A 24612-nucleotide genomic window follows, 5' to 3' on the forward strand; every position below is an offset into this window, starting at 1 on the left:
GAAACAGAAGGAGGAAGCAAGAAGGGACAGTTAACCCCCTCAATTCCTGCTTTTAGGACCAAGTTCTAGATAACTATATATTCTCCACCAGCAAAATGAATAGCCCCGTGCAAGTCTGTAATTATGTTGGCTGTATGCTAACAGACCATAGTCCTTTGTTTTGTGGCAGGTCAAAAATAGCTCTAGCATTAAAGATAGAGAGTGGGCTAGTCAAGTGGGCCATTATCACACTTGCCCATAATTCCATGCTTAGTTTTCATGTGTATTGAGATGTACCAACACAGGCTATCTGATATAGGGTGGGTGACCAGTAAGACAATTAAATAAAGGTATCATGGTGGGTGTTCTATTTGACCAGATATGCTGAGCCAACAGAATCTGTGCTATTATTACAGAGTTATCCGGCCAAGGAAATGAACTACTACTTAAAAAATTCAGGTAAAAAGTGTAAAATCAAAGCTAAGTTAGTCAACCAAGTAGAGTGACAATCTGGAAATGCAGAGATGGGGCAAAAAGATGAAGCCAAGGGTGAAGATGGGGTTGACAGAATCAAGTCAAAGCATAGATTGGCTGATATGTAACTTCAACGTACAGTGTTCTCCTTGTGTGTGCCTCTTTGTGCTTCTCTGGGTCAGGAACATGGTTTGGTCTGGAACATAGTTTCAAGATGGCAAGTTACAACGGAATGGCAGGGCTAATACATCAATATCTATATAGGAGATGTTGCACATTAATTAAAATGTACTGTTTTCTAGAGAAGTTTCTCAAATGGCTTAGAAAGATAACGTGACAGGACCAATAATATTTTAAATTCTTAAGAAATAATTGTGAAAGCTCATGTTCTGAGAATGCATTTTACTTTCAAATAAAGCACATTATCTCCCCTTCAAAACAAAACAAAACAAAAGGCTGGAAGTCAATGAAAAATTAAGAGAATTTTATGGAAGAAGGTAGCCTAAGGATTTGATGTCTAAAGGCATTCTCAGGACCTCAAAGTCTCAGAACTGTTACTAGCTTAACAACTTTTGAGAGTGTGCCCCCAGAACATTGCGAGCTGATTCAAAGAAGAAAATTTTGAATAGGAATTTGAAGAGGTTTGGGGTTGATTATTGAAACAAGGAAGCAAAATTTAAAATTGCAGAATGAAAAAATGAAATCACTGAGAAACTGAGTAATGATTCTTATAAGTCTAATTAATGTAATTATTGGGGGAATGGCTCATTAAAATAATGGAGACTAAAGAGAGAAGAGACAGTTTAAAATGGAGCAAAACTGTGTGTCTTCTATAAGGACGCCATACCTCCTAAAATAAAGAACTTCCATCAGAATGGTCATCTCTGCAACCTTAACCCAGTTTAAGTGCATCGTGGTTAATCCCCAAAACAGATTGATCTGATCACACAAAGTTAGGTATAATCACACAAAGCTAAATAGATGATTCATGATTTATCATTGAGTGGGAGTTTCATAGTACATCTGGAACATTCTGAATATGTATCAATTGGAGTTCATGCTTCTCTTTTTTTTTTCTCCCAATTTATTTATTTTCAGAAAAACAGTATTCATTATTTTTGCACCACACCCAGTGCTCCATGCAAGCTGTGCCCTCTATAATACCCACCACCTGGTACCCCAACCTCCCACCCCCCCACCACTTCAAACCCCTCAGACTGTTTTTCAGAGTCCATAGTCTCTCATGGTTCACCTCCCCTTCCAATTTACCCAAATTCCCTACTACTCTCTAACGCCCCTTGTCCTCCATGCTATTGGTTATGCTCCACAAATGAGTGAAACCATATGATAATTGACTCTCTCTGCTTGACTGATTTCACTCAGCATAATCTCTTCCAGTCCCGTCCATGTTGCTACAAAAGTTGGATATTCGTCCTTTCTGATGGAGGCATAATACTCCATAGTGTATATGGACCACATCTTCCTTATCCATTCATCCGTTGAAGGCCATCTTGGTTCTTTCCATAGTTTGGCGACTGTGGCTTCTCAAAGACTTAATCAGATTAGAATGATTTTTATCAACTATTGTCTATTAGCCAAACTTTATCTTAATTTGGGTCACAGAGATGAAAGGTGTTTTAATGAAAATAAACCTGAATGTTAAATAATTTTTATGAGATTTTTTAAAAAAACTAATGCAATCTTAATATTGTTACCATAACGAGAATGAAGGAGTGTCTCTGGTCCAGTTATATTGAGAATAACATGTTGAGTTTTGCACTCCAAGTTATTAGAGTTGGTGTAGAATGGTAAGCAAAATATTTAAAATACCTGAAAATATTTCACAGGAGCAGAGGACACTTGAAGAGTACAAAAGAGAGGACTATGATCTTTAAATATCTATGTGACTTTCCCACAGGTAAAGGATTAAATTGACATTGGTTAGACCTAGGGAGTGAAATTTGAAACAATGGGTAGAAGCTATAGAAGAACAAGTTACTTCTTATAAAGAAGAACATTATAAACCCAGTACTGCTGCCAAGTATAATAGGCTGCTTTGGGAGATTAATATATTTATATCATCCAGTATTCAAACATAAGCTATAACCTATAGAAAAGACTTGAGAATGGCCCATATGGCTGTCCCAGGTGACTCTGAAGTCCCAAATAGCCATGACTTTAAGACTTGGAATGACTGTTGGGTGATATTTTGAGAAGCATTTTGTAAGAGCCTAATTCTCGCAGGTTTTTTTTTTTCTTTTTTATGGGTATGAGAAAGTAGACATGATATAAACCTCTGATTTAATGCCAAGCTGCATTTCCTAGTCCTCTCCGTGTTGCTCATCTAAAAGCACTGACAGAAATATTGAGTAGTCAAATGCACCACTTTTCTTTAAAATTGCAGCAGTTTGTGTCTTCTTCAGTGACCCACACAGTTCCTTTGCATATCAGGCATTTAGGGAATTGAATCTATAATGCCTTTGTTTATTCCCCCATGGTTTAGGACAGTAGCTTTAATTCACTAATATTTGCAAATTTTTCTCTGACAGTTTTTAGAAAATCCAACAAGTTGTGGTAGGAAATACATTCATTAACAAAAATGGAAATGTGCTGTGTTTTGCTACTCAGCACTCACTTCCAATTCCTTTTGATAAATGGACGCAGAATTATATTCAAATATTTAACCCTCATCTACACAGACCCGTATCCTTGGGGAAGTACATCCAGCAGACAAGTCCAAATAAAGGCTCAGGTTCCCTTGAACTAGTCAAGCCATCTCAAATTCCTGGCCATGATGGTTCATCTAAGTATGGATCAACTACCCAAACTGGGCCAATGAGATTTTAGATCACCCCCCCCCCCCGCCGCCGCGGGGACTGTAAGAGCGAACACATGATATAGCCTCTGTGACTCGCGACTCTGGAAGGAGTACCTGACTGGCAGAGAAGTTTTCACAGGCGGAGGTGGGAGGAGCTGAGAGATCAGCCAGCGAAGGAAGCCTCGCTGGTGATGTATGAATCTGGAGAACTTTGGTTTGGGGATTCTGTTCTGAGCAACCAGAAGCATCCTAACAAATATAGAGTCTCAAACAAATCCAAATATCGCAAAAAAAAACAAAAAACAAAAAACAAAAACAAAAAAAAACAAGAAATCTAAATCCAAATATCGCATTGACAAAACTTTGACTTTTCGTTTTCATTGATATCAACTCAGTTCTCTCCCCGCCCCCCATCACCTCAGCTGAACACCCTTTCCTTGTTCCATTGGTAAGTATTTCCCAAGTAAGGTGTGATCTTCATGTCTCCATAACTTGTCTTCAAACTATTTACCCTGCTTAAGGGGCTGTTTTTTATCTCTCTTTTATTTCACGGTAAATATCTACTCTCTTTTCAATCCCTGTCTTCCCTGTAAGCTTCATTGTTGCATTGTAGGTTGTATGGAAAGTAACATTTACCTTCCAGTATTACATTATTTATTTATGTGCCTTCCTCTCTTAGTTTTTTTTTTTTGAGCCTAAAATTTAGTTTACAATCCTTAAACTCAACCACATCTCTAATCAGTACTTTATGAATCACTGAAGAAGTGAATGCACCTAGTTCTTAATCCTCAACAAGTAAGACGTTAGGTTGACCACTAGGTGATTCACATTTAGCAAGTAATTTTTACTTTTGGCTATGATGTTCAATAAAAATTCTGACTTATTCACCTTCTGTGAATCTAATTTTGATCTCCTTTCATAAGACACAGCACTTTTTCACCGACACATTATAGGATAAACACATTTTTTTAAAAAAGGAGAGAGACTTCCCAGAGAATTTTAATGCTTAAAAAACAAAACAAAAAAAAAGTGCAAGTATTTTGTCTACATGCATGAGCATCTCAAGACTTTAATTGCTTGTTACTTCAGGAAGACTGTGATGTATAAACATTTTACAAATCTGATCTCGAAAAATAATGATTTGAATAGTCTGTGCTTCAACGTAAAAATGAAACATTTGTTCAGTTTCTCATACAACATGTTTATTAAACATTTCAGAGTCAATAATCTTTTTTAAAATCGTAACATTTAACCTTGTAATGGAACTAATACCAATTCTATTCATGGGAGTATATTTTGGACTTTTGAACAGCTTTAAGTAAAATGAATGCCAGGGTCTTCAGGTTGTGCTTGGAGCAAAGACAAAGAAACATCAACTCATTCTTTCCAACTAATAAAACATCTAATGATGCAATGTTTATGATGACATTATTTTAAAGCTATTGTACTGATAGATAGATTTTTGCTTCTGTTATCAAACCTAATATATCATCTCTGAACATTAGTAATTTTCATGTAATTTAGATTTAAAATAATCGAATTTTTAACTTGGGCTCCAAGGAAAAATCCTGAAAATAAAGATCTGCATTTAGCTTCTTTTTCCTGCCCTCAATCATAACTTTTCAATCTGAGATGATTTTTCATAGAATCAATTCAGGAAGTATAGCTTTTTAAGATAACTTAAAAAAAAAAGAAAAACTCACTTCTACATTAAAAAGGGAATTCAGAATCACTGAAGTTCTGAAGGAGCATGTGCTTTGATTATTTCCACCAGTTCCTTTTTTTATTATAAAGTGGCAATTTATACTACCATTAGAAATATACATTTGTATATAAAGTTTTGCATTCAAATCTCTTTATTTTTTGATTAGCTATGACTAAAGAACACAAGTCAAATAAAAACTCTATCCTTAGTTCAGAGCATATGTATATATACACATATATATGTAGAACAATCCACTGTTTTAAATGTGATTCTGATTTAAAAAATGCTATTTACAATTTTATGACAGAGAAATAATCTCAGCCTTTTATGCTATTAAAATGAGCAGGGAATTTTGATGTCTGAGTGTGTCTCACCTTGTGCAGACGAAATTAAGTAACATCATGGAAAAACCTTCTCAGAGCAAGGCCTTGTAGACTAAGCCATGAGGGTAGAATAGTAGATTTGCTATTTCTGAGTCTGTGTTTAAAAAAATTACTATTGATGTAGTCATGCTTCTTCACCAAGAAATCAGTGGTCTCCTATTAAGACCTTCAAACTTTGTAATACATAATAAGCCATCTTCATCCTTCAATTTCCCCTTAATGCTCTCATCTCTTGCTGGTGGCGCCACAGGACCACCATCCATAGGTATAATACCTATCTAGAGCAGTGTCATTTTCCTAAATTGAAGAATCCTTCTAAAAAGTTATCTGTATTAAAATGAGGCCCATAAAGCATCACAATTTACATCAAATTGATGTCTTTTTATTGCGCCAATCCACAGCGGCTAAAAATGTGCTATGAAATTCATGTGTAAAATTCGAAACCCAAACTATTACTGCGATCAAGAACAGGTTGGCTGGCTGTCCTCCAGTTTCCTGAAGCACAAAAGGCTCTAAATTAGCAAATGGAACTTCAGCACCATTTTGTTTCTGTACCTCAAACTTCTAGCTTAAAAATCAAGTGAAGTGTATTGACCAGAAAACTACTGGGAGATCTCAAAAGTTTTGTTTTCATTCTTAAGCCCATTGATTTTGAAACATGTTACAATAAGGACTCTTAGAATAAACACATCTTAACTTATACGTACATAGTCAATAACAAAGCTTTACTAAAAGTTGTATTTTTCCTGAGAATATCCCAATGCATTAAAAGAAGAGCTTATTTTATTTATGGGAACATAAGAGATGGATGAATTGAGACCCAGAAATTAGAATGATGAAAATCAAAGTAAAGAATTCTTTCTCTTGGAAGAAACCTGAAACCTAAAAAAACAAACTAACTGGCTCATGTTTTTGGAGGAAATAGGATAACTTTATGTTTATATTTGGTAATTGTTTGAAAACCTAAACAGTGAATACTGACTTTATCTATTAAAGGTTTTATGTACTTAAAAAGTAAGCAGTAGTTAAGGGAATGTTCACCCTATGCTCTAAACTACAGTTTTTGTCAGGTTAAAAAAAAAATATATATATATATATATATATATATATATATATATATAAAAGGAGGTTTCCAATTTATACTTCAAAATTAATTGTAAATAAGGCAAAGCTAATTTCTAAACATTTTACCTTGGTCAACATTTGCTTAAATGATATGAAAAAAAATATATAGAAATTGGGTGGTGAGATTTCTGTTTCTTAATTTCTATCAGGAAAAAGACAAATATGAGTCTCAGTGATAAATGATGGACAGCCATTGATAACTGAGGGGGAAATGGTGTTGGGAGTTTATATCTCTATCACATTTTTCATAATATTTAACTGGATTAAATATATTATCATGAAGTCATTAATGTAATTAATAACACTTTGTGAAACAGTCAATTATATTACCGATGAGTTTGTGGGGTGTGTATATCACCATAAGATCTTGTCATTTCATGCTAAATGAGCCCGTGACCCATTTTGTAGAAGCCTCTTTCTTTTTATTTTTTCAAAGAAAACAAGGCTTTGTGCTTGGGATTGATTTGTTCCTAGAAGTGATAGGTGTATTCAAAATCAAGTTGAATTAAGAGTGACAAGGAGAAATACAACCAGATTTATAATTTTTTTTACAAGGGTATTCTTTTCCTAGAAGAGCAACATTCCTTTTTTTTTTTTCTTTCCCTTTTAATGTAATGCTTTCAAAATATTTTGGTTAAACAAGTATCTTTTGCAAATGTGTGTTCAAAATACTTGTCTAGATGCCTAACTTGTATTCTTTACAAACAATAAGGCAAATTCCTCCATTTCATTTTCTGCTAACCTCCTGATAACATAAATAGAATACTTGGTGAAGGACACAAACCACTATTAAAGAATAATGATTGTGTAGAGTGAGGGTAACTACGTTGACTTTGAAAGAATACAGCAACCAATGGCAAGGTCATTTAAGTGAAGGCCTAGAGCTTCTGCAAAGTGTATATATTTTAGGGAGTCATATTTGGAACAATACATGCTGGACAGTAGAGCTATAGGAGAAGTAACATGCTAAGTCTTCTCATTGATAATATCCATAATTCTGCATACATTGTTTTAACATTCTGTTTTAATTTGGATGTCTCTATACCATTTCTGATTTGTAGGACTAAGTAGATCTATTTTTTCCCCCAAGACAATTGTATTACGTTCATTTCTTCCCTAATGCTTTCCTAATACTTTAGTATTCCTAACTATGCATTTGTTCCGTCCTTACGCTGAGGTTTTTTTTTTTTTCTTTTAACTACTTTAAGCTCACACAACCCTGTGTGTTGTAACCATAGCTGTTAATTGTATATCCTTTCTCTATGCCCCTTGAAAATTCAATGTATCAACTTCCCTTCTGTGTTCTAGGAGACAGTTACTGTCAACTAGACTTATTAACAAGGATATATAGTAACAAGCAAGCCACGGGCTTCATGAGATAGTAATTTAGAAATTTCACATTCAAGCCTCCCAATTTCTTGGTGAAGTTTGGAAAGTGCTACATACACAAAATTCTGGTAAGTTACAAAGGCAAAAACAATTTGCTTTGACCAATATCCTAGGATTTATTTCCTTGTGTGAAACCCCTTTTCTTTCTTTCCTGCTGCAAGAGATGGTACAAAACTCTTTAACACAGCTAGACATGCACCAATACTCTCCAAGCTGTGCACAATGTGAAAAATCAGACCAAATGAATAAGTGCATATAACTTATTCATCCCTGCTCAAGCATGGCAATGACACAGAATTCTCAAAAGTAACCTCAGCCTTAGAATACATTTTTTTTCTAAATAACTAAAAAAATGAGATCCTGGATTAATTATTTTGATAAAAATATGATAATCTCCTAGGTGAATCTGAAACTTTTTATAAAGGAATAAAATCAGTTAATACTATTAAATTCAACAGAAGTCTATCTTTTGCATAAAATAATTGTAAGTAACAAATTCAAAAATAAAACTTTAAACTTTTAAATGATTTCTGGCTTATACCAACCATATGGGAATTAGAAGAATCTATAATTTGTACATGTTTAATACCATGGTAAAAAAGAAAAAATCCTGGAAACAGAATGTAATTATGTGTCAATTCCAGATGCCCAAAGAAAATTCAAATTCGACAGGAAGCACACATCACAGCATTATCCAAAGTTTAAGTTATTCAGGGTATTACATAGATTTGTAAGTTCAATTCTCCAAAATCCTTGTCTTTAAGATAATAACTTTATTTCAAATTTATTATAGTTATGTTTTCATTATAATTAGCCTTCTATTAATAACAGCACAATGTTGTGGTGTCTTGATTTATTTTTTCTCTTGATTTTATGTGTGCTAATATTTGTGCATGTGCATTTTCTACCACATTGCAACAAGCAAGCTTTGGTTCAATTTCTTTGTCCTACACAAAGGAAGATTTTTGAGTGCAGAATCTTAGTCACTAGGTCCTGGGTTGCCATTTTATTTTCCTCTCCTTGGGTGGATTTATTGGAAGGAAATGGGAAAAGTGGGGGGGAGAAAGGGAAGGGATGAGAGAGGGACGAAGGGCAGAGTTCTCAGCTATGTTGAATCTTGATTCACGACTTTGCCTCCATTCATGGTTGGTGTTCCAGAACTTTTCCTTGAACGCCCTTGTTTTTCTCCAATTTCATGAAGTGATGGCTCTCTGTACATACACACTGAAAAGAAAAAATTACATCAATTACTTATTATAATTCTGGACATCAATTTAGCTTCAATAAACATCTCAAATTTGATTTTACAATATCCTTCATTCCCATCACTAGCTCCTCTCCCCAGTGTAAAAACGAGTTTTAACTTGATAACGTATTTTGTGGATTAAAATGGTCCTCTTTCAGTTCTATCAGTCATAGCCTTTTAAGTCTTTCTGAAATGTGGACATAGAATGGTTTCTGTTCTCTTACAGATAAGGCTTGAGTCTTACCTGTCTGCTAACCTATATAACAGGATTTTCATCTAGAGTTAGAGGAGACATTGTGAGTATAACATTAAAAGGATAGAAATAGATACCTCTTTCTGTCCTTGGTCTGCAATTTAGCTTGCACAGAAAAAAAAAAAATTCTTATTGACATGCTCCTAATCTTTACTACATGAAATATGACAGTGTTATATCAAACTGAAATATTTACCACCAATTTTCAGGGCACCTGACACAGGAAATGATAATAGAAGGGAGGACAGAGGAAAACAAACAAACAAAATGCCGTTTTCCTGACTGTTCCAGGCTTGAATATGCAACTGTGTTGATTTTAGTTCACATCTAGATACAACAGTTCCTTTCTCCTCTATTGTTTTGTCTGGCTTTAAAGCTCAGTCATCTTTGAATTTTCTTTTTCTTTTTTTTTCATCTTTGAATTTTCATGGCTATTGCTAGATTAGTGTGTTTTAACTCATAGTTACTCTTAAAAGATAAGATCTTCATTCCTTATATTGCTGTAAAATAAACAAATGTGTAAAAATATTTGAAATATTTCACTTAATCAGGAATTATTTGTATCCTTGACTTGGGAAAAAAGAAAATAATTAAGTACCTCCATCTACGGAACCATCACTGCAGCTATAGTTATCTGCTACTTCTCATCAAACAGCTTCCTCACTTGGGCTTTGTCCTGGTGTAGGAGACCTGAACATGCCTATGACCAAAGAGATATCATGTGGTGGTGAAGAGCACCAGCCTAACAGCCACACTACCTGGGTCGACATCCTCACTCAGCCACTCACTAACTGTCAACTTGGGCACACTCTCATAGCTAAAAAAATGAATTTTTATGAAGATTAAATGCCTGGCATATAGTAAGCATCCAAAGATGTTTAAGAAATTGAAGGAGGTGATCACTTCATGAGAATCTTGAATAACAGATTGCAAAGAACAAAGTGATAAGTTCTTTTTGTTTTGTTTTGTTTTTCTGGTTTTTTGTTTGTTTGTTTGTTTGTTTTTGGTTAAAGGTATTCTAAATTCAAAATTAGCTTAAGAAAATTAAGATACAGGAAATATTCTCTTTAGACTAGTTTAGTGATGAAGAGATTTCCCCCCCCCCCAACATCTCAGTGGTTGAGCTTTTTAAATGTTAGTGCTTTAGAATCATTCAAGATATTGTTAAAATGCAGATTCTGATGTGGAAGGTTTTTGTGGAGCTGAGAGTCTACATTTTTAAAACGCTCCCAGGTGATGCTGATGTTGGCAGATGGAATCCCTCTTTGAGTGGTGCAAAATATACATACAAACTAAGTTTGCCAAGTATACTGTCCACAATTATTACACATATTTATTTATTTTTATTTTATTTCATTTTTTACATATATGTTTTAAATGAGATGTTAAGGTATTTCAGTTATTGCACTAAAGGGCCCCTCCAATATCCCAGAAGACCTTTGGTCTCAGTAGCAAAACTGTAGAGAGGAAATGAATTCAGAAAGAATTGATGCTGTAGTTTTCAGATGATGCCAGTAGATAATTTAAGTTTCTGCTTTCTTTTACGAAGGACAGAAGATGCTTATGGACGATGGTAAGGAAATCTTGAAATTTCTCAAGTCTAATGTCTCTTCCCTATATTTCTATTATGGGCAAAGTGTCAAAAATCTCCAAAATTAAACCATACATTTACATGTATAAAATATAGCTATTTATTTACAACTGGTAAGTGCACAAGAGAACTCAGAAGTAATTAAGAGATTCTATTAGAAAACTATTCACGTGATACCATAAAACAGTTTTTCCTACTCTGACACCTAGTCAGCTGTGAAAACCAATACATCCCCAGGCCTGATTACAAACTGCTAGCAAATTATGTGTATATATATGGTGCCTGGGTGGCTCAGTTGGTTAAGCATCTGACTCTTGATTTCAGCTCAGGTCACAATCTCAGGGTCTTGGGATCAACACCCAAATTGGGCTCCCAACTGAGAGCTAAGAGTCTGCTTCAGATTCTCTCTCCCTTCTCCCTCTTCCCCCCACCAGCTCATGTGTGCACTCTAAGTAAATAAATAAACACAATAAAATAAATAAATAAATAATAAATAAACACAAATAAATAAATGACACAAGTATGGATATGCTTTGAAGATATTAGGCTTAGTGAAATAAGCTAGACAGAAAAAGACAAATATTTTATGACTCCATTTATGCGGGATACCTAAAGTAGTCAAATTCATAGACACAGAAAGGGGAACAGTGGTTGCTCGGGGCTGGGGAAGGGAGAATGTTACCGTTTGTGCAAGTTACAATGTGAAATGCATACTTACAATGGTTAAGATGTTAAACTTCATGTGTGTGTCTTTAACACAGCATTATTAATAATGACACTTAAAAAAAAAATCACACACACACACAAATACCGAGTGTAAGCTATAAACAAAGAAATGATTCTTAAAGCCTGAAATGTCTTATTTGGATGGGAAGAGCCAACAATTCCCTAATAGTCAAAAATATTAGTCTTAGTATTAAAGTAAGATGGAGAGAACCGAGATATAACTGAGGGCATGGAGAGTTGGTATAAGGATAGGAAAATTTGATGAGAATAGCCTAGGAATGCACTGTCCAATACAATCCCCATTTTGCCTTTGTGATCACATAGAACATTTAAAATGTGCTTAGTCCTATTTCAGATGTGCTGTTAAGTACAGAACACTAAATTTAAAGACCACACAAAAAGAACAAATATCTCATTAGTAATGTATTAACTGGTTACAATTAAATAGATAATATTTTGGATATTTTGGGCTGAGTAGATTATTAAACCTTATTTTTTAAATGTGAATACCAGAATACTTTAAATTACATATATACCTCATATGATATTTCTACTAGACAGTTGTGCCTTAGAAGAGTTTGTTGTTGTCTGGAAGAGAAACGTCCTGACCGGAGCTAAACTATAAATAACTGAATGAGAGGAGTACAGTGGAGAAAATCTTCTGACCCGAGAGGTCCTGACGCTCATAGGTAGACAAGGGAGATGAAGAGCATCTTGGATGCCTTTAGTAGGATGGAACCAGTTCACGAAATATTTATTGGCCCTTTTGACTTGGCTTAACCAATGTTGTATCACTTTCATTCTAAAATGGACTTTCCCTGTTCTTTTCTCTCCTCCAATTTCAATTACTGTTTTGCAAACTTATCCAAAGCTGAATTGGTACAAGCAGTGATTTGGTCACTGAGTCTATAAACAGGTGCACATTTAACTTGTGCCAGGCACTCTGCTAGATTTCATAGCAACTGAGAGAGATGACCACTTGACTCCTGCCCTCACGGAGCTCAAGGCTAAGAAGGAGAACACAGACATGCCCACAATCACAGGGTGTTCAGAGCCAGAGTAGAGAGGTGAATGGAAATGAGTACAGAACAATAGCTCTTTGATACTGGTTTAGCCTTGAAGGAGGCAGAGGATTTAGAGGGATGGATAGGCTACTGAAAGAGTGAAGAAATGAAGTGCATGTTATATAAGAAAAACAGGAACTGGTTGAAGAATGGGGTAAAATAGAGAAGTAGGGAGGAATAAGCCTGGCAGGGCTAACTAATGTTAGACCCTGAGTTCCAAGCTGGAAGTTTTAAACCATGATCCTGATGTCTATCAGCCTCAATTTGATAAGGAATGAAGAGTTAAAAAATATGTCCATCAAGTACATAAGTGTATAGGGAAAATCTATTTATTCAATCTCGTTATCTAGAAAAATGTCTAACTATGTTTGCATGACATGAATACAGCCAGTCAGATTAGTCAGGAAGAATCAGTCAAACTGAATCTTACTGCACAGATCCTATAACAAATGGTTGGCAGCATCTGAAACTTTCATGAGTTCTGATAGCTTGCAAACACAACTGTAATTTCTTAGACACAGACCTAGCTGAGGCACCATTATGTGTGAGATCTGCTGCTTATCTAATATACATAATATCTGATATATTCCAAGTACAATAATGTTGACTACAACTGAAAAGTTGGGTTCACTTGGTCAAGCTAACTAACAGGTTGGGAAGAGTTATCCTTTCGTTTTGTGGGGAGCTTAATGTAGCACTGCAGAAGACTAAACAAACAACAAATGATAAATCAAGAATTACTAATCCCATATATGAGCAATGCATATATTTTACAGTAAAAATTAATCACAATTTTATACAGGTACTAGTACTAGACTTTGGAGTTTTGGTATTAATTTCCAATCATATAAGCAACTGTGGGAAACCTTTAAAAAGCCTGTCTAGGAGACTGCGTAGGTTCTGAACACCAAACAGTTATATAAATTCTACAGCTCCCAAATTGTGCTTCTCCAATCAGCCCTGTATTATGCAAGATTATGGTTTTCTCCTCCTGCTAATCAGGTCCTTATTAATAACCGCAATGACCTCTGATCTCTTAGTTTGCATTATTTCAAAGTACAATGATTTTTAAGGTGGGGGAGATTTTCCACCACTTTCTATTACAATAAGCTATTATTTTATTAGGAATAGATTTATTTTGCTCTAGAAGGCTCTACATTAAAAAAACAAAAACAAACAAAAAAAAAAACCTCTTTGTTCTTGAATATCTTCTCCCTATGTCCTCTTGGCCCAGTTCAGCTAGGACAGCAGTTTGATATTCTAGTTCTTTTGATGGGGAGCAGTTTCCAGACTGGCAATAAAGCCAAACAAACAACAAAAAATCTAACTTCCCATATTTCTTGTTCTCCCAGCTCCCCAATCACCTTTCTCAGCAATTCAGAATCAGTGCCACTGCCCATTTAACAACTGGAAACAAGTTTTCTGATTTAGGCAACTTGTAATGTTACAATCTCATGTATATCTCATGTGATAAGACAATCACATTTCTCATCTGAGACCCTGGGAACTACTCTTGTGATTTAGATTTCATTTTCAGTGGACATGATTTATTGGCTACCACTTGGCATGGAACTGATTTCCCATTGTGTTTCTTTCTGATTTCACTTTACACTATTTTCCCAACAAACTTTTCAGTGTCTAAGTATCAAGAATATTCAGTGTCCTGGTGATATAATGCCTGATTAGCAACATTGTTACTCTTTCATCTGACACTTCTGGGTGGTTCTTGATGATCACATTCCTTGTCTTCTTTGAGCTTTGAAGCAAAAAAAAAAAAAAAAAAAAAAACCCACAAACTTGCTCTTTTTTAATCCCACAGGATGTTTTTGAGATAAATATCATTATTCCTCTAACATGTGTGGTATCATAATGGTTTTGGGTAAGTGGTAAAAGAAAACAATGTTCTGAAAAGGGAAACATTTCTGTTTGGTTCTTTAGTACTCTTTCTTCAAAGCAGTTTACTATTTTTCCTGTATTTTGACATATGTTTCAATTTATTTCTCTTCTTCCCCTTCTCACCACCCTATTCCCTTCTCTTCTTCTTCTGGATGTTTCCTTTTATTCATGTTTTGACTTTTCTTGATCCATAGTACATTAGAACAGGATTAAATGCAGTTTTCAGAGTAACAATGAGGTAGAGAGATTTGATGAAAGAATATTCTTCCTCATGTGCAGACACAAGGACACATGAAAGTTTCCAATAACATAGCCAACATTGTGTTTTACTTTGAGACCTAGCAAGAAATCCCCAGTTCAACTTTTTTTTAATGATTTTTTATTTATTTATTTGATGGATAGAGATCACAAGTAGGCAGAAGTAGGCAGAGAGTCAGACAGAGAGAGAGAGGAGGAAGCAGGCTCCCTGCTGAGCAGAGAGCCCAATGTGGGACTCGATCCCAGGACCCTGGGATCATGACCTGGGCCGAAGGCAGAGGCTTAACCCACTGAGCCACCCAGGCACCCCCCAGTTCAACTTTAATGTCAGCAGAACACACCTATATGACAGACACTAGTCACACTCTGACTTGGCATAGCGAAGGCTGTCATTTTCATGGCCACCTGAGATGCACTGGCTCTATTTCCATAGAAAGCCCTGCAGTTCTGATATCACAAATAAAATGCTACCTTGGTCATAACAAGTCCATGAGTCACGAACTTTAGAATAATATATTGTACAGGCTTTATTTATTTTTGGCTTTATTTTTAAATACAAGATGGTGTCGTTAGAAAAGAGAGAGATCTCATATCTGTATCACTGAGCATCAAAATCTTGTCAAAAAGAAAACATATCTTTTCTTTGTAAAATTAGGTCTAGGTCTTCCCAGGACAGGCTTTTCCAGCTACTATCTGTCTATTCTATTCTTTTTGCTGGTACCCTTGGTGCCTATGCAGTTACCAGATGAGGCCAATATTTTTTACTACTATATTAGCTCAGAATCCTTGTTTGCAACTTTGAGCATTCAATAATCACATTTATTTTCATTACAAACTTCTCTTGGAAAACAAACCAAAATAATGTCTTTCTTAAAAGTATGGGGGGAAAAGTGAAATCTCAAAATGCATTATTATTTATAAGTCAGACAACTGTAATAAACCAGGTGCAGGTACCATCCAGTGGGTACTCACCTCCTAAGTAGTCAGTGTCCTCATAATCACAGCTAATATTCATTGAGCACTTGCTATATATCTGTACTTTAGATACACTATGGTTATTTTAATGATCCAAAAGATAGATAGTTTTATTGGTCCTTTTTGCAACTAAGGAAACTGAAGAACAAAAAGGGTAGTTTGTCAGAAGTAATGCAGGGCACTGCAGGGCACAGTCAACATTAAAATTCATGTGTGATTAACTCCAGGGTTCTTGCTCTAAGCTTACAGTCAAATAATTTAATGTGTCTGGAAAAACAAAGAAACAACTTAAAACTTTGTTGACTGGCCTCAAGTCGAAATCTTGATCCCATACCTCATGGGGTCCTCAGCACTTCTTGGAACCCTCCTACATTTCTCTTGCCAATTCCCTCTCCCATTCTTCCTAAGTGGAAGAATACCTTCTGCTTCCTCCTCAAAACCTCCTCAGACTCGGGTTATAGGCCTGTCCTCTTGTTTTGTCTTATCTTTCTCTCCTCCCTCTCCCCTCTCCTTCCTGTTTTCCTCCTTTCTTTTCTTTCTTTGTTTTCTTTCCTTTTTTAATCAGTAAACCACCTTGCTTCATATTTTACTTAGAAAAGAGCAGTGGAGGAGCAAGTTTTCATATTTCCACCACGAAAATAACCCACCTGCCTACAACTGCTCACAAATGTTCTGGGGCTTGAACTCTTCACGTGCCTGCCCCAATCTTGCCCTCCACTGGCCACTTCCATGCATGATCTCACCCCCTTTGGTCAGTATTATTCAGTGACCAGCTCTCCTGCAATGCCAAATTTTACTTCTCCCCAGTTGTTCCCATCAGTCTATAAATATGTTGTAATAGCTTTAAACAAAGAAGCAAACAAATTCTACTATGTAACTACCATGCCTCTCTCCAGCTAACTTCCCATTTCTCTATTCCTCTTTCATAATAGAACTACTCAAATATGTGATTTCATATTACTTTCTTCTTTTTTATTTTATCTCCTGTAATAACTTGAACCCACTCCAATTAGCCTTATTCCCTGCTACACCACTGAGATCACTCTTGTCAAGTCACTATTGCCTGTATGTTACAGACCCAATGGTCAATCCTCCAGTGGCTTATTGGATCCCCTGGCAGTCTTTGATAGAGATAATAGTTCTGGTCATACTTTTACCTCTTTCTTACTATATGGACCTGGGTGAGTTATTCAACCTCTCTTAAACTCAGTTTCCTCATGCTTAAAATTGGGATCATAATCTTAAACTGCATATCCCTGAAGTGTTAGTAACTATCAAATGATACTCTGGCAAGGGAAGTACATTAACAATAGCAACAAGCCACACAAATGACATATAAAGCAATACCATTGCTACAAATCATTATTTCTATTACTGTCAGATTCCTGAAAATCATTTAAAAAGTGAATGTTCTTATAATTATGGGGAGAACTAGGTGTAAATCTTTGTCAGTGTTTCTCTGTAAGGGACATGGAAACCTGTGTGGAGGGCAACTGTAGTGGTTGCTGACAAATTTTGTTTTCCAGATGGAGGCAATCGAACTCCAGTTTCTGATAAAGTTCATATGGCACTCTATAAAGAATCCCCATCCTACATCAGTTCCCATCAAAGAAGAATGAAATATGACTAATCTTTTTATTACTACCAATTTAATTGAATTTTCCTTGGCTCTCTGTAATTTCTAAAAGGTGGAAAGGTTAGATTGCTCTGTTAGTTAATGTACCATTAAATATATTTAATTGTCTTAATCGCAGATCATGGAAGGGTGTGAGCAATTAACATGAAGCAATTTCACTCCTTAATTAATGTCACATACAATCCCTTTGGAACTGTAGAAGAAGAATTTTAAGTGCTGGTTCAAAAGCAATGTATTGCCAAAGGAATGCACCCAGTATGCTGTAAATATTTATTATAAAGAGTTAAGAGACACTGTGAACACAGAGATCTATATCTTCATTTAGAAGGAGATCAGAAGCAATATTTATGTGCAGGAGAGAGAGAGAGAGATGGAAGAAGAATGTGGCAGGGAGAAGTAAGAGGGCTTTATTAAAGACTAAATTCAAAGCCAGGAAAATGCTGCTTTGAATGAATTGCACTGGTTTGGGAGGAAAAGGTGTCACAAGCTGGCAGAGATCCAAAACTCAAAAGATGGAGAGAGAGAGAGAGAGAGAATTACAGCCATTTTCTATAATAAAAACAATCAGGGGCATCGGTGGTAGGTATTTTGTTGCTCTGTTTTGTCTTTTAGTTTGGTTGGGTTCTAGGAAACAAGTTTTCTTTCTAGTCAATTGAAATAAAATATCAAGATATCAAAATCAATTTGCCATTAGTATCCTCCCAATTAGAGCTCTAAACCATTAAGAGTACTGATTTGTTCAGTTCTTTGATATCTCATTGTATAGCTTTTTAAGAGATTATTTTCCCTCCAAATTTCGATTTTTATTGTCTCTAATTCCTTAGTGAACACCACACCTCACAGCATTTCTCCAGTACATAACCCAATAACACAATGTCCAGTTTCCAAGGGAAAATGAAAAATGCACTATGGATTGATCTGACAGATTTGGGATATCCAGCTTCCTTACAATGTCTTATCTTCATATTATTTCTATGAAACAGATGGCATTTATAATCAACTTCATCTTCAGAGATTACTAAAGTTGAAGAAGGTTAATTATTTTCTCAAAATTACTTAGCAAATCATTGGCAAAATGTTTATCAGAAGAACTAGACATTTGTTTACCCTTGATTAATTGTATTAGGTTACTTCTTCTCAATGTCAATTTAGTGCAATAATTGGTGTTAGCTCTAACTTACTCCATATAATAATTAAACTAAGCACTAGAATACAGCCATCTTGATAGCAGTAGGAAATGGCAAAATGTAACATGTTTAATATATGCAATTCCACGGTATCAGAGTAACAATTTACCAATGTTAGATTAGGCTTAGTCCAATATATTGATCACAATAATCTGAATAAATTTAAACAATTGTCTATGGCCAGACTTGATCAAAATGAGACTATAATCACCAAATTCAGTTTAGAACACTAAGTCTTGATCCTGGTTGCCATCGTAATCACTTGGACAATAGAACCAGACCACTCTGGAGATCTGAGAATTTGTAGCTCCAGATGGTTGGGATACTGATGTTTCGGAAACACTGCTCTACGTTATACTGCTGGCACTTAAATCAGATTCTATTAGCTTAAGTCCACAGTTACAGCAGGAAAAATGGATAATTTATACCTCTGTGTGTGTGTGTGTGTGTCTTGTCTCCCAGCTGGAAAATATATTAATGGAAATAGCAAATGTCCCTTTATTTAGAGTTTAATATTTCTGTAACAATGACTCTCAATTGATATTTACTAATTTTACTACAGAAACATTTCTCCCTCCAGGATTAAGTTCTTGAAGCTTAACTCTTTGGAAAGTGCACATATTCTTTTCAGGAGGAAGGAACAAGATTCTGAAGACCCAACCACCTGCAGGAGCTGAGTAATGATCTTCTTGGAGGAGGGAGGTGAAAAGGAGGAGACTGTATCTTGTTCTTTGTCAAAGACTATTTGGCTGCTGTATCTAAAGCTAAAAGGGGAGGTTACCACCAAGACAATTTAAATCTGGGGGAGTTACTTATCTGTGGTGTGAACAATGCTCTGAAAGGGCAAAACTGGGAATCATGAAGCCTGTGCTGTTGTCTTAAATTCCAGGGGAGGGGACCCATGTAAGTAAAGGTTGACATGCAAGTGCACGTAGTAATGGGTTTAAATATCAAGTCCATCCATCTGTCTGAAGAGATATGCTTGCAACCCTTCATTAACACCACCTGTGTTCTAAACCCAGAATGGAAAGTGAGACCATGATGGGAAAGGGGCTGGTAGATAATTATTATCATATAATCAGTGCAGGACTTAAAGATCCTGGGAGAGTTTAATTTGGGGAATCCTGACATTCGAAATGATATAATCACCAGGATTGGGGAAAAGTCAGAGCTATTTGAAAAATAAAACAAACCTTCTCTGGCTTTTTCTCTGTAAGAGGTCGATTTCCTTTCCCAAGGAGGGGGACATTTACAGTCCACAGTCAGTACTGGACTCTGCTGGTAACTGTACAGTGATGGGTTTAAAGGTTTATAATAATTTCTTTAAAAACTAAAGATAACTGGAGAGCATGGGTGGCTCAGCCATTAAGCATCTGCCTAGGGCTCAGGTCATGATCCCAGGGTCCTCGTATTAAGCCCCAAATTGGGCTTTCTATTCGGCAGGAAGTCTGCTTCTCTCTCTCCCACTCCCCCTGCTTGTGTTCCCTCTCTTGCTATCTCTCTCTCTGTCAATAAATAAATAAAATCTTTAAAAAAACTTTTAAACTAAATAAAAACTAAAGATAACTGACAGCTTTTCCAGTTAACCAGCAATATGGCCAACCTCTTATAAAACTGTCATTTTCTTTCTTTTCTGAAAGTGTCTTCTAGTTATGTGCTTTAATTGTCCTATGGAAAAAAAATATTTCCAAAAACTTTCTTTACAATGAATTATGGTTAGAATGTCTTTCATCCTACTCCTTCTAAAAAAAAAAAAAGTTACAAATCACCCATTATGGGAATAGGTCATAAAACTGTACTTTATTCACTCAATAATTTAATAAAGGAAATGTGTTTGGAAACATTTTATTTATAAATCCCCAGCTAGGCTCCATGAAGGAACATGGTTTTACAATAAAGTGCTTATAAAGAATACATAGAATGTCATTGTCAAAGAACTTTAGGAATCATCTTCTCCCAATTTTTTCTTTTGCAGAGTAGGAAATGAAGCCTGTAACATTCATCAAAAAAGAAGCGATGTATTCTTAACCCTTTGTCCCCTAGTTTTAACATGGCATTCCCGTAAGTATCTTATCTGATTATCTACCACTATGAATTTATCTTGTCATATCACATACACCTATCTCCATTTTGAACGGTTTAGAGCTATCTTACTATTCAAGTTGTTTCACAATGTAACACTTCTGCTGTAAGTGAAGCACTTCTGCTTCACTTACATTTCTAATTATTAGCATATCCACAGGCTTACTGCAGATTAAAGGGCAATATAGTGTAGGGGGGAGGTGTATAGGCTCCAGCAGTAGGCTTCCTAGATGCAATCCCAGTTCTGTATTTATCTAGCCCTGTGATTGGCCAGGCATACTTACTTATACTTAATTACTTTAAACATCGGTCTCTTCACCTACACGATGAAGGGTAACAACATAAGGCTGTTGTGAACTTTAATGAAGGTAACATACGTACTCTGCCTAGTAAATGGTGAACTGCATATAAATGCAGTAAGGTTAGTAATAGTAGTAATAGAAGTGGTATCACAAATAGTTTGGGGGTCCCAGTGAGGAGAGAGAAATCCTCACTGCATAGTCGAATAATGCCTAACAAAACCTCAAGTTTACATTATCTTTGATACTAATGGTAATTATAAAATTACACCCTTTGATAACATAAAGCATAGCTGCATGGGGAATCACTGGGAATTTGTTCATATTTTTGCATTATAATAATGATATCAAAGTACAAAGATGCGGGAGGACTGCGGGATTTCATGGGTCTGTTACAACATAAGAACATGAAGGTCTCCCTGTGTCTGCAAAGGCTTTTATTTCTAAGGAGCAAGGAAGTATACTGTAGATGTTAAAAGAAGAGAAGCACATAGGAGACATTTATTCAAACGTATTTGCTAGGGTCTTATTATGCTATGTTGAGGTTACATTTCAGACTTCAGACTGTAAGCAATTTCACTTGTCTTCTCAGAGATTAAGCACGTGCTTGCTTGAGTCAGAATGCCTTGGCTTGGATTCTGCCTCTGCCACTTACAAGCTGCTTGATATGGTACAAATTACTCAATGTCTCTGAGCTTCATTTTCCACGTTTGTCAAATGGGGATAATATTAGAATCCACTTCATAGAAATGGAATGAAAAATAAAAGGAGATAACTGAGACATGTTTAGCACAATACCTGCACAGAGTAAGCATTTATAGAACGGTTAGCTAATTTGTTCAAAAAAATGAACCTTGCTCTCTAAGACAAAAGGCAAAGACATTTCTAGGGAATTAAAAGGGTTTTGTTCTGAAACAATTGCAATCTTGTTTTTATTTTTGGAAGTGATTCTTATCATATTCCATATACTCCAACACCTAAGCTTTCATTCCAACGATCTAAAGAGACAGAGGGTCTTGAATACAAATCCAAGTATTCGTGAATCTGATTCAGAATGCACTCTTTTTCCCCTTAAAACAAAAGGAAAACCATCCAAAAACATCAGTAAATAAGGAAAATGAAAACAAAATAATGAACCAAAAACTATCAATCAGAAAATTAGGAAATCAGGGCTATTCTAAAGTTAAGATGGTGGCACATTGAAGCAGAGGCTCTTACTCTGCCAGACCCATTCTGCTATTCTATCAGAATAACTGAACATTTATTCGGCATGTAGCCATCCAGAAGACATTGTACATGCTTAGGCTTCCCTGCACCTAAGTGAGACCATCTAACTGGGTTGTAGTCAGTGAGATTTAAGCATCATATGGCAGCTGATGGGGACCTTCTTGAAGAGAACACTGGCAAAGGGTTTTGCCTCTGCCTTTCTCATCCCTTCTTCTCTCTGGCTGGCATGAGGACATGGATGGCAGGTTTCTTGATCTGGTTGGTGACTAAGCTGCTCTTAACATGGGTTTTGCATTGTACATAGCCAAATCTAATTCTAAAGTAAGCAATTGGGAATGTCTGGTGGTCTCTTCCTATATTTGTACTGAAATACAGCAATAAATATAGAATTTAGGCAGCTCTGGGACTAGGAATGTAGTCATTGAATCCATTAACCTTGGAAATAGGTACATGGTCACACAGTCTCAAGAAGCCTGACTAGCCAAGGTGCAGACAGCAGTCATGATTAGGAGGGGAAGTTATAGCTGTGTTTTTTCTTTTTTTTTTTGGTGGGGGAGGAGTGTCAGTATGAAAAGCATTTCCATTAAAAAAGCAAGTAACACATGTGGATTTTTCCTTTCCTTTACACTTCCCTGGGTTTTCCAAAAATTGTTAATGAGCATTAATACTTTTGTTTCAACAATAACAAAAATCTATTTAAATGCACAAATAAAAATGATGCAAGAGGAAGTGTGGGTAGGGGAATGGGTGAAATAGATAAAGGGTATTTTTTTAAAGATTTTATTTATTTATTTGATAGACAGAGATCACAAGTAGGCAGAGAGGCAGAAAGAGAGAGAGGAGGAAGCAGGCTCCCTGCTGAGCAGACAGCCAGATGCAGGGCTCTATCCCAGGACCCTGGGATCATGACCTGAGCTGAAGGCAGAGGCTTTAACCCACTGAGCCACCCAGGCGCCCCAATAGATAAAGGGTATTTAGAGTGCATTTATCCTGATAAGACTGAGAAATGTTTAGAATTGCTGAATCATTATATTGTACAGCCAAAATGAATATAACATGTATGTTACATACATGTATAATAAATACATTAATTATGTTCCAATTAAAAAATGATTCAAAAGTTTAATAGTTTATTCACACTGCACCTGAAGTGTTTTTGGCTGCTTGATCTCTACCTCTCACCTCTAGTGGTCTGAACTTGGCTTAGTATTGAAATTACATTTAAATAATCAGCTTTTCAATATCATTTTTTTGGGGGGAAATGATTGCTCTTTCCCTAAATCCCAATATAATTTCTGGCAACATGTAATACATCACTATTTTTTATTATTATTTTTTTTCCAATTTATTTATTTTCAGAAAAACAGTATTCATTATTTTTTCACCACACCCAGTGCTCCATGCAATACATCACTTTTTACATTTTACTGTTGCCACTAATACACATATCTTGTATCTTCAAGAATATTATGAGGTTATCTGGAGCATATATAATTCTTCTTTGTCTCCATACTTACCTACTCATTTGTTCATTCATGTGTTCACTCAACTGACAACAGATTATTAAATGTTTCTCTATGATACATAAGATATTATAACAAGCAACAAGGATATATGAGGGAAAAAATAAAACTTGTTCTGCACATTCAAAAAATGATCAAACTATGGATAAGAGAAGACAGTGTGGCAAGTAGGTAAATTTAATACAATGTAATCAGTTCTAGGAGAGAGGATTGTATACAATGATAAAGTGACAGAACATTTAATTCTACTTGAAGAGAATCAGGCCCCCACAGAAGGAGTGAATCTTGGATTCATTCTTTACGAAGACTCACAGGCATCTTCAGGCACGTGAGTGGATGGACATTGTGGGGAGAGGAGGGCCAAAGAATTACATGTCCCCCCCAGATTGTGAAAATAGATTACAAGCAGCACAGTTCTGCTTTGTGTGGTTGAAAGCACAGGGTCTGAGGGGAGTTTTGAGAGGGAGTTTTGAGAAGGAGCTTCAAATGTCCCATATCCCTCCACTGCTTCTACCACAGGGTTGACTGAATAAACGTTTGTTCCCTTTACAGCCACAGGTATGGTCCAGCAGGTGCTATGATGCTACACTGGTTGACCTGACCACGCCTTATAGATATTTAGGGGACAGAAAGCCTAGCTATGTTACAGAACTATAATATGCTGCCTCAATCTCCTTATTTCCACAGACAAGGAGGCTGAACTAATGTTTTAAGTGATTATAATGTGACTTTCAGAGAAGAAGGTTATCAGTAAATGTCTAGGTTATTGCTATTTT

The 24612-nt window shown here is 35.9% G+C and overlaps 1 protein-coding gene across 3 annotated transcripts in view; it reads right to left on the reverse strand.

The window, feature by feature from the left end:
• Positions 1 to 7069: 7069 nt before the first annotated feature.
• Positions 7070 to 24612, reverse strand: part of FGF12 (fibroblast growth factor 12) — a 556671-nt gene continuing 539128 nt past the window's right edge. For all 3 annotated transcript variants that reach the window (XM_044252008.1, XM_044252007.1, XM_044252006.1), the window contains one exon: positions 7070 to 9097. In XM_044252008.1, coding sequence (XP_044107943.1) covers positions 8979 to 9097 — 119 coding nt within the window. In that variant the 3' untranslated portion in view covers positions 7070 to 8978. The remainder of the gene's footprint in view (positions 9098 to 24612) is intronic.

Source organism: Neovison vison, chromosome 6, assembly GCF_020171115.1.
Source record: "Neovison vison isolate M4711 chromosome 6, ASM_NN_V1, whole genome shotgun sequence".
Classification (NCBI taxonomy): Eukaryota; Metazoa; Chordata; class Mammalia; order Carnivora; family Mustelidae; genus Neogale; species Neogale vison.